The sequence below is a fragment of the Echinops telfairi genome, unplaced genomic scaffold (assembly GCF_000313985.2).
Source record: "Echinops telfairi isolate 266 unplaced genomic scaffold, ASM31398v2 ScPeMD7_23;HRSCAF=83, whole genome shotgun sequence".
Classification (NCBI taxonomy): Eukaryota; Metazoa; Chordata; class Mammalia; order Afrosoricida; family Tenrecidae; genus Echinops; species Echinops telfairi.
In genome coordinates, this window is record NW_022103920.1 from 78,617,104 (window position 1) to 78,629,038 (window position 11,935).

General features: G+C 42.4%; 1 protein-coding gene across 1 annotated transcript in view; it reads left to right on the top strand.

Annotated features, from left to right (window-relative positions):
- The window catches only part of DNAH11 (dynein axonemal heavy chain 11), a 330,595-nt gene that overhangs the window by 38,691 nt on the left and 279,969 nt on the right, over positions 1–11,935 (top strand). The window contains 8 exon segments of the mRNA XM_045288657.1: positions 95–219; positions 823–1,018; positions 4,491–4,595; positions 4,758–5,150; positions 7,941–8,270; positions 8,737–8,991; positions 9,075–9,244; positions 10,709–10,931. Of these exon segments, the coding sequence (XP_045144592.1) occupies positions 95–219; positions 823–1,018; positions 4,491–4,595; positions 4,758–5,150; positions 7,941–8,270; positions 8,737–8,991; positions 9,075–9,244; positions 10,709–10,931 (1,797 nt within the window).

The window sequence follows — 11,935 nt, forward strand, 5'->3', positions numbered from 1 at the left end:
GTTCTACTGTCAAAATATCAAAGTGCACAATTGCTACACGGCTCGAAAGCACTCTGATGACCTTCTTTCCTTTTCACCACATATCAACTTGCAGATTGAACACGGAGATGTAATTCTTCACAAGAACATGCCATTTACCTCCGGAAACATCAAGTGGGCCAACGAGGTTCTCGAACGACTTCATATATTTTGGTCAAACTTCACATCTCTTCGTAATCTGTAAGCACCTTGGCTTATTTCATGGTAAAATGATCCTTGTTGATAAGAGTTTCTGTATTTAATGCAGTGGTGAGGCGTATATACTAGCACAGAGCATTAAGACTCAACTCAGGGATTTACCATATATACTGGAGTATAAGCCGACCTGAATATTAGCCGTGGCACCTAATTTTACCACAAAAACTGCACTAAAAATGTGCTGAAAAAACTGCTTATCCATGAGTATATACGTGGCCTGATGGTGTTAGAATATTTTAAATGCAGTCGTTATAACTTCTTATGTTTCCATGCTTCCAGATCCTTGTCTTCTCATTTTTATTTTCCTTGTCACAATGTGTTCATAGATTTTTTCTTTCTCTAATGATTAATACTCCTTTTATTATGCAGATCCTTGTCTCCTTGTAAAAATTGGTAAAGTGATGCTTCAGTTTATTCAGTAATATCACAGTGGTTCCATTTCTTTCGTAACTGGTTTTTGAAATGAAAATTCACGATTATTTGGTAGTTCTCTTTCAGTTTATATTACATAATATGTGTCAATATGTATTGTGTTACTGAACATAAGCTGAAATCTAGGAAAATGGAAAAACCCTATTTCTGCAGATTCTTGGAAAGTCCTGACGATGCCTTCATTCATCAAAAGTATGTTGAGATGACAACGTTGCTCAACCAATTTGAAAATCGCATTTATAATGAATGGAAGAGTGATGTGGATGAAACCTGTGAGTTCAATTTGAACCAACCTTTGATTAAATCCAGTGCCGTAGATGGTCTTCTCAGTGTCAACTTTGACCCAAAGGTAGGGATTTGATTCTTGTAAGATGTCTTACAGGTGTCATTTTTATTACTTGTTTATTTCTAAGACTTCCATTAAGTTCAAATTGTCAACTGTGAAGAACAGTGCTGTGAATAGCTTCTCACAGAGCTTTGTTCCCCATAGTCTATATTACTCTTTATTATTTTGTTTTCTAATTATTGACTGAGCTCGTCCTTTTTAGAAAGAAGCTACTGAGGGTAGAGTGTGTGTTGTTTCATCTTTATATTTTGTTTTCTAGCAGTGTTTCCAGCACATGGTAGCTCAAGTTAATTGAATCATTAGTCTAATACCAGATACTTTCAGGTTTGAACTATTATTATAACCCATATACCAGTACATCATTAAAATGTCATCATGTAAGTTAAGATTTAGAGAATCCACAGAACATACAGAATAAGAGACCATCTGTCAAATTTTGATTTGTTATAATTTCTTTCAAAGGGAAAGCCAGTTTAACTGTTGATTAAATAGGTGGTAACTTTCATCAAACCCATTTTATATAAAACAACATAGTAAGACAAAAAAAATACTAACAGTTAAGTAATGTCCAAGAGGGAGATAACTTTAATTGGCTATATCTTTGTTGTTCCATAATAAGCCATATAAAAGAAAAATTTTGTGTATATTCTGAATTTCATTTTCTTGTAATTTTATTGTTGTACAATAACAAAACTAGAGCAACTTTATTAACAAGTATGTGAATGTGCCGATTGATATGTTACATTATAAAACATATGCATATAACAAGCATAGCGAGTATGTTTCTATGTTTTAAACATCTTGTCTCCAAGTCTCTCAACAAGAAGGACTGACACAGTCGCTGCTGTGGGCCACATAGGGGCCCGAACATAACTGTGGGGATGGCCGAGGAGCGCTGGCACTCCACTCTGTTGTACATAGTGGGGCGACTAGTGGGACCCGATTCGACACCATCTGATGACAACAATCTCCAGGTCTGGTGTCTTGCTAGGTGCCAACACTAAGCACTAAGTCCATCTCAACTCAGGGTGACCCTGTGGGACAAAACAAGTCTATCCCTGGAGGGTTTCCAAGGCTGTACATCGGTATGGAAACAGCACCGCTCCCTTTCTCTCACCGAGAGGCTCGTGGGGTTGAGCTGCTGAGCCGTGGAGTTGGCACCCAACTCAGGACCCACGACACCACCAAGACTCCTGATAAGAGGCACAGAATAAGTCATCTTTTATTTACCTGGTGTGATGTGCTTGTGCACTAAAGAACCACTAAATATAAGAATTCATATTTAAACATTTTCATGACAAAAGTATGTGTAAATATTTGAACATCTGATTGAATGTTTGGAGGGGGTATATTATATAATATAGAATTAATTATTAGCAATTACCTATAGCTTTTCAGAGCAGTGAAGTATATGCCGGCTAAGTTGGAAAGCAAGCTTCACTGAGTGGGATAGTCATGATCTATACCCTTACTCAATATCGATAGATATGCGCACACAGAGATTAATAGCAGCATTTCATTTTATAAAATCTAGCACCCATCAGCAAATGTATGAGCTAGAGAATGAAAGATGATTTTTGCATCCTGACTTTAGAAAAACCATGGATCACATCTAAGGTCCTGAGATCGAAGGTCTGCTGTTGTTGTTGTTGTTGTTGTTGTCAGGTGCCACTGAGTCAGTCCCCACCCTTAGCAACCTGTGCACAACAGAATGAAACGCTGCCCAGGCCTGTGCCCCTTCCCGATTGTTCCTCTGATTGACCCCATTGTTGCGGCCACTGTGTCAGCCCACCTCCTTGGCCTTCCTCTCCTTCCCTGCCCCTTACCCTATAAGGGGCTGGCCTTCTCCGGGGTCTGCTCCCTCCTGATAACTGGTTTCTCCCGACAGCATGTCCAAAGAATGTAAGGTGAAGTTTTGCCATCCTTGCCTCTAAGGAGCACTCTGGCCGTATTTCTTCTAAGACAGATCAGTTATCCTCTCTAGAAAAAGTGTATCATTCTACCTGAAGGCATTAAAAATACACGTAATATTTTATACCAGTTAACCTATGGAGCTAACCTATAGAGCTGTGACCCAAAGGTCTCAACTTGTTTAGCCTCTTAAGGATGTTGTATGGTTTTCCACCAGAACCTAGGGTGCAGGGTGGCCAGTTCTGCTGCAAAGCAGCGTAGTCATTTATTAAGAAGGATTGCATAGTCAGTGACCGAAGATTGTTGGTGAAATGACCAAGGGCTCATCTGCTAATCAAAAGATTGGTGCTTTGAACCTGCCAGCGAATCCACGGGGGAAGATGCAGTAGTGAGCTTCCGTTAAGTTTGTGACATCATTGTTCTGTAGCAGCGGTTCTCAACCTGTGGGTCATGACCCCTTTGGGGGTCAACCCCTTTCACAGGGGTCACCCAATTCATAACAGTAGCAAAATGACAGCGATGAAGTAGCAACAAAAATATTGTTCTGGTTGGGGGGTCACCACCGCATGAGGCACTGTATGAAAGGGTCGCGGCATTCGGAAGGCTGAGAACCACTGCTCTAGGGGGTTGTTGTGAGGCCGAATCTACTCGAGAACAGTGGTTTGCTTTGCTCTGTTTTTGTAATGAAGGGATTGTTCAGTGAAAGTATGAGAGTTACGGGGGAACAAGGACTAGGGACATAACAGTAGGCTCAAATGCAACAGCACTTGTGAGAATGGCACAGTACAGGGTGCCCGGAATGAACACCGGGGCACTTTACCTTGGCAAAGACATGATGTATACGTGTGCAAGGGGGTGATGGAGTGGCCTCAGCTATGACAAGGTGGAGCCGAAGGTGTTCTGAAATCAGAATTTTGTGAAATCCAGTGTGCGTGGGTGTGCCCCCGACCATCGGGTGAACTAACTAGCTGCTGGAGGGTGCTCGAGGTGGACATTCGAGCCTGGTGTGTACTCCTAAGCTTTTGGGTTCACTTCACAGGTTTTGGCATTTCTAATGTTTCTTGCTGATGAAATTTGATGGCTGGTCAAAGTGTCTTATACATCACCAGGCTGCATGGAAGTTTTGTTTCCAAAGCAAGCTTTATAAGAAAGTGCACGACACTGGGGAAACAGAAGTCTACTGCGAGCCCTGGTGGCATGGTGCTTACGCATTAGGCTGCGATCTGAAAAGGCAGCAGTTTGAAACCACTAGCTGCTTCTCGGGAGAAAAATGGGGCTTTCTGCTCCCATGAGCCGTGACAGTCCCCCAGGGGGCACTTCTACCCGGTCATATGGGGTCACTATGTGTTGGCTTCGACTCCATGATATTGAGCTTTTTCGGTGATGCATTTGAAAAATGTCTGAGCTTGATTCTTCAAGAACATCTGAAACAAAAAGCTTCTTTGCCTTGATGGTTTCAAATACAGCAATCACTGGATGAACGTTTAAGTGTTTGACATGAAACTTGGGTTCAGTGAGAAGGTATTCTCGAAGTACATAACACCCCTTGCTTCTGTTCCCATAGCTAGTAGCTGTGTTGAGAGAAGTGAAATACCTTCTGATGTTGAAGAAGTCAGACATACCGGCTTCAGCCTTAGCCATCTTCAAGAAGAGGAACACGATTTTAAAGGTTTGTGGTTTGCATGGTGCCTAGGGCATGCTTCAAATAAATTCTGCACCGTTCACATGCAGGCAGGTGGCACTGGGATGGCTTTACAGCAGAGAAAGTATAGCTGGCCCTGGAACATCCCAGGCCTGTTTTTCACCGGGGGTTTTCCTTTGCTTTTGGCAGTACATTGGAAGTCTGGACCTCCTCGTGCAAGGGTACAACACGCTGAAACAGACCCTCCTGGAAGTTGAATACCCGCTGGTTGAAGATGAGCTGAGGGCTGTGGATGACCAGCTGAAGGACGCAGCGACGTCACTCACCTGGCGGGATGCCTGCTGGGAATACATCGAGAGGGTGAAGAGGACCACCTTGGAGCTGGAGCGCCGGGTGCTGCAGACTCAGAGCAACGTCAAAGCCATCCAGCAAACAATGAGAGCCTGGGCCGACTGCACGCTCCTGCCCAGGAGGGAGCACCGGAGGGAGACCCTCTTCCCTTCCGAGGACAAGGGTGATGTCTTCGCTAAAAAATACAAGTTAATCCAGGAAGATGGCTGCAAGATACACGACTTGGTAGAGGTGATTTCTTTTCGCAGTTTCAGTAGTGGTAGACGATTGCTTTATTAAATTCGGAGAGAGGGAAAGCTAATGATGTAGTTGTACTATTTATTGGGCCTAAAAAATGCCTTACGTATCTTTTTGTTGTTGTAAAAAAAAACATCTACCACAGGGCTGTGCGTGTGGTTTTGTTAGGCACTGTTAAGTGATGACATTTACCTCGTTTAAGATTTCCGTAGGCCTCCCTGAGAGAAGTGATTGGAATAGGCTGTTGTTGATCGGGGCCATCAAGGCAGTTCGAATTCAGAGCGACCCCGTGTAGCAATGAGAAACACACCAAAGTGGTTTGAAGATCATTCCCATTAGTCTTTCCTGTAGCTTAAGAACATTGGAATGGGTGACAATCTTAATTATTAAGACCCTGACTCTTCTTACAGTTGTATCTTCTTTTAAGATGCTACTAACAGTGACCACTGTTTGTTGAATGTCCAGTATGTGTTAACTATCTTACATACATCATCTCATGTAGCACCCACAACCCTCTTCTAAGGAGGCCATAGTTGCTCTCCTTTGAACAAATATTTGAATTATTTAGAACAATATAAGGCACTATTCTAAGAGGAGCAGTTTAAGGGAATTAGAAATTGAAGCAGAACCGAAATATCAAACTAAACCAAGTCCCTTGTCTTATGGAGCTTAAATCTAGTCAGGGAAGATAGTAAGAAAAAAATAACCAATATATACTATATCAGCTGGTGATAAGAAAAATGACCACAACAATGGAAACTAGAGCTAGTACACAGGATGGGCAGTGAGGGGAGTTGGTGTTTTATTTGGGGGGCCTTAGGCAGAGCTATCTACAAAGGTGGCAATGGTGCAGAGACCTGCAAGAAGAAGATGAGTCAGGTGGACTTCAGGAGAGGGGTGTGTTCTAGATGGAGAAAAGGGCAAAGGCGTTGAGGAGGCCAGCTGGAGAGCCATGGCTGAAGCAGCACGAAAAGGGGGAGCGTAGGTGGACTGGAGTTGGGAAGGACTAAGGTCCTATCACATGGTCGGTCCTTGGAAGGATGTCGGCTATTACTCTGGGTGAAACAGCGACCAGAGACTGTTGAAAGACTCCCCGATTGAGTGTAGGCCACAAGGAAGCAAGGGGCTGGAGAGGGAGACCCTTAAGAGGTTAGGTATGTATTCATCGTGGCCAATGAAGAAAGAGCCTTATAGTCAGCTCTCATTCCAGTGTCTCTGTTTCTCTGTTCCAGTGTCTGCCTTGGCCTCTGCCCTGTATAGCGGCCTTTATCCACCAGATGGTCTCTGGAATCTCCCATGCTACCCCTGACCTTTTCCAATTCGGTGTCTCTAGGCCGGGCCCATTGTACACCCTGCTCATAGCCGTCCGTGACCAGATCTCAGCTCATGTAAAACCCCACCCTGCTCCACCGATTTGTCCTTTATTCCACCCACACTCTTGGAAGATGCTGAGGCAGAAGAACCTTGCTTTTTGATGGGGCGTTAAGAGAACGCAGACTTCACTTGGGCCAGTGTTCCCCCAAATGAAGGATCATTTCAAAGGCTGCTCTTGGGGAGTTCACAGAAAGTAGTTCTGGGTACTTGAATAAGATTTGGGGAAACTTTTCGTTAAACCAAGGTTAGCAGATTTTGATACCATAGGTGCACTTTGAGTCTCTCAGAGGAATACATAGTTAGACTTTCCCTGACATAGTTCTATCCAGCTAACTCGAAGTACCCAGAGAAGTGTTCTAGGGTCCTGTAAAGGATGAGTTTGTTTATTGCATGGCCCTAGAAGGCCATGGTCAAGGCTACATACCATTAGGGTCAGAACAGAAGCTGTAGGCAAGGGTCAGTGTATGTGAATTCATTGAAAACTAGTACATTTCTTGCCCGTAGTTGAAGATAATAATCTTCATATTGATTTTCCCTTTAAAAATGGCTTTGATTATATTACATAAATAAACTTTAGGCCTTAAAGCCTTGTGTAGTTCTTTGTCGTCTGGCTTATGACACCACGGCCTCATCTTTGAGTGCCCTGTGTTGTGCACACAGATGCAGTCTTTCTCTAAGGAAACTAAGCGGAAAGCTTTCATGTTTGTATTCTTTCCGGTGTTATTTTAACAGTTTTATTGTCATATGATTCGTATACCATACAGTTCAGTGGTTTAAATACCGTCTATACTTGAGAGTAAGCAGACCCGAATATCCACTGAGGCACCTAATTTTACCACAAAAACTACATTAAAAATGTGCTGAAAAACTTGGCTTATACTTGAGTATATACGGTATATCCAAGAGTTGTGCAATCATCTCCACAATCAATTTTAGAACATCTTTTTCATTCTTGCACTCGTTAGTATTAGCTCCTCATTGCCCCCAACCTCCTCTGCCATAACCCTAAGGAACTATTAATGTAGTTACTGTCTCTATGGAGTACTTATCCTAGACTCATATAAAGACAATCATACAACCCCCCCACGACAATGACAACATAATAAAATGCACACAAAAAACCCTCAAAAGAAAGAAGATAATAGAAATGAAAAATGGGTCAAAGGGAAAACAATGCATTGAATTTTAGCTTTCCTGTATCTTCAGTAATCTACTTCCCAGTGCACTCTTGAGGCCGAGACTCGCTGGTTTGAGGTTGTTCAATGTAGCCTTAACCTGAACTGGGGGCTCTGTAAATGGATTTTCTCAGCCTTCTGAGAACCATCTGCTTAGAATGTATGCTCTACTACAATTCGTTCCTCTGATTTTGGTCAATATTATTAATATGCAACTACTAATACTTGCTTCTAGGAAAACAGGAAACTCTTCAAAGCCAGTCCTCTGGACACGTGGAAGATGTATGTGGAATTCATTGACGACATCGTGGTAGAAGGCTTTTTTCAAGCTATAATGCACGACTTGGATTTCTTTCTGATAAATACGGAGAAACAATTGAAACCTGCACCCTTTTTTCAAGCACAGATGATCCTCATGCCCCCTGAGGTTGTGTTCAAGCCGCCTTTAGAAAGAGAGGCTGGTGATAGCTTCTACGACCTGGTAGAAGAAATGCTTTGTGGTAGTTTTAGAATGTCTGCCCAGATGCGACGAGTAGCTTCCCATCTGGAAGTCGCAAATTATCAGGTATATTTCTAAATAGACATTAACCTTGCTTTTAAATTGTGGTGAAATGCGTATAACAAAACACTTGCCAGCCCAGCAGGTTTACATGGTACCATGCAGTGGCACTAATTACATCCGTTGTGTTGTGCAACCAACATCACTGCCCTTGCTGGAATTGTTCCCCTGCCGTTAACGTAAACCATGCCCTATGTCAGAGCACCTCCTCTCGCCACCCTTCCACCTCAGATAGCCCCTGGGAGCTCTGCTTTCTATATAGTTGTGTAAAGTAGGTACTAGCCTTTATTTATTCAACAACAAACTGGGGTTATGGAGAGCTCATCACAAGGAGAAGCTGGGGGAAAAAGCTTAACGTTTTGATTTTGTTCAAAGGATTTTCCCCTCGAACAATTGCCTAGATTCTGTTAACTGTCAAATAATTGGTAGAGAAAGGCTGGTTTTAGTAATATGTGGCTTGCCTCTCATTTAGATTGATATGGAAAACATGTTAGGCCTGGCGGAGGTCCGGCAGGAGATAATGAACAGAGTGGCAGATGTCATCAAAAAAGTCTTAGACTTCAGGAACACCCTGGAGACCTACGCATACCTCTGGGTGGATGAGCGAGCGGAATTCCTGAAGCACTTTCTCCTGCATGGCCACACTTTAACGACTGAGGAGATGGACGCTCGTGCAAACGACGAAATTCCAGAACAGCCACCAACTATTGAGCAATTCAAAGAACAGGTAAGGGAACACCTTAGCATTTGACATAGCTGTTGGCTTTGGGTTAAGTTGTTACCATTGTTTCCTCCCCTTTCTAATTGTAGATTGACACGTATGAGGCCTTGTATGTTCAGATGAGCCAGTTTGACGACTTCCGAGTCTTTGACAGTTGGTTCAAGGTAGACATGAAGCCTTTCAAGGTGAGCTTGCTGAGCACTATCAAGAGATGGAGCTGGATGTTTCAGGAGCACCTTTTGAGATTTGTCATCGACAGGTAGCCTTTTGTACTTTGGTACTTGGATGGGATGCTTAATTTTAAAACTTGATTGTTTCCTAAAGTTGTTACATTTTAAGAGCATTAGAACTGCCAATTTTGGAATAGAATTAACAAATGTTGGGTTTTTTTTCAGTGCACTTGACAAATTTATTTGACCAGAGAGGATATTTTTACAACATAGCACTGTCAAACATTGTGCAGAACTTCTATCCTGTAGAACACACTTTCAGAAAAGCACAGCTGTGTTAAGATCTATCCTACCTGAGAATCCAGTGGTCTTGGGAAGGGTATTGAAAAAATAGGTTTAGAACTAGAGAGATTTGCACGTTAAGATATCTCTAATTAAGCTGATGGTGCCCGGCTATCAAAAAGTATAGCGTCTGGGGTCTTAAAGGCTTGAAGGTAATCAAGCGGCCATCAAGCTCAGAAGCAACAAAGCTCACATGGAAGAAGCACACCAGCCTATGCAACCACGAGGTGTTGAAGGGATCAGGTGTAAGGCATCATCAGAACAAAAAATCTTACCATAGTGAATGATGGGGGGAGTGCGGAATGGAGATCCAAAGCCCATTAGTAGGCCACTGGAGATCCCCTTGCAGAGGGGTCTCGGGGAGGAGATGAGCCAATCAGGGTGCGATGTAACAATGATGAGAAATACAACTTTCCTCTAGTTCCTAAATGTTTCCTCCCCGCTCCCACTACCATGACTCGAATTCGATCTTGCAAGTCTGGCTAGACCAGAGGAGGTACACTGGTACAGATAGGAACTTAAAATACAGGGAATCCAGGATGGATGAGCCCTATAGGACCAGTGGTGTGAGTGGCAAAACAGGGAGGGTAAAGGGAGAATGGGTAGGAAAGAGGGAACCGATTACATGGAACTGTGTGTGACCTCCTCCCTGGGGGACAGACAACCGAAAAGTGGGTGAAGGGAGACGTTGGACAGGGCAAGATATGACAAAATATACCCATTTATAAACTATCAAGGGCTCATGAGGGAGAGGGGAGCGGGGAGGGAAGGGAAAATGAGGACCTGCCGGGGGTTTAAGTGGAGAGAAAATGTTTTGAGAAACGATGTACAAATGCGCTTTACACAATTGATGTGTGTATGGATTGGGATAACAGTTGTATGAGCCCCTAATAAAATGTTAAAAAAAATCTCTAATTAATTCACTTATATATGTTTTTTAAAAATTTAAATCATTTTATTGGGGGCTCATACAACTCTTATCACAATCCATCCATCCATTGTGACAAGCATATTTGTACATTGGTTGCCATCATCCTTTTCAAAACTTTTTCTTTCTACTTGAGCCCTTGGTATCAGCTAACAAATCATGTTGAAGCCAGGTGTATAGGAAAAATAAATTCCAGTCAAGCATTATAGTAAAGTTTTAGTGTGTTTAATTTGTGTCTGTACCTATAATGTGTGTACACACACACACTTATGTTTTTTAATAGTTTGAATGAGCTACAAGAATTTATAAAGGAGACAGATGCAGGACTTCAAAGAGAATTAAATGAAGGTGATCACAGTGGTTTAATTGACATCATGGGGCATCTTCTGGCTGTGAGGAGCCGACAGAGAGCTACTGATGAACTCTTTGAACCACTAAAAGAAACCATCAACCTCTTGGAAAGCTATGGCCAGAAGATGCCTGAACAAGTCTATATTCAGCTGGAGGTAAGAATAGAGGTGAATGATGATAATCACTATATACGGAGCATCTCCTTTTGCCAAGCCCTATACATGTATACACTCATTATATTTTTATAACATCTTATACCGTAAACACTAATGTTTTCATTTTATGGGTTAGGAATCTAAAACGTAAAGAGATTTAATAACTTTGTCAAGGACACACAAGTAGCACAGCCAGCCAACACTCCCATCGAGGTGTGTTACATGCCAGCATCCAGGGCCACTGCCACAGTGATCATGACTCACAGTGACTCTATCTCAGTTTCTGAAACTGTAAATCTTGCAATCAGACAGCCTTGCTCTTCCCCTGAGGAATGGCTATAGTGAATTTGAACCACTGACCTTGTAGTAAGCAGTCGGACACCTAACTCACAGACCCACCAGGGCTCCTTTTATGCCAACATACTTCCCGGTAATCACTGTCCTCTTTTGTCTGCTGGTTTGATTGAGAGGATATAGAAATAGCCTCTAAGCTGCTTTCTGGGGGTCTATTTTATCATCACATTTGCACATGCAATATATCAGAGCTCCTTTACACCGAGCACTGCATGTCTGTTGAGGAGGATGCTGATCTTTGGATGTACACCATGGACATGCTAATACAGAAAACCTAACTTGGATGACAAAATCACTAGATCCCTAAACAGGGTCTCTAGCCCATCATCCTGCTTCCATGCTTTGCAAAGACTTGCTGATTGGTGGGAGCCAACTGTAAACCAAACACGTTTAAAACAATTGAAAACATTGACACAGATCCCGCAGTTGAGGATCTGTTTCCACACGCAGATTGAACTGGAACCATAGTTGTAATGCATTTTTTTTTTTTTGCCTGCAATAAATTTTAGAACATTTTCTTCATTCTTGCACACATTTTTTAATTAAATACCTTTATTGGCAGCTCTTACATCTCTTATCACAATCCATACATTCCTCCAGTGTGTCAAGCACATTTGCACATATGCTGCCATCATCATTTTCAAAGCATT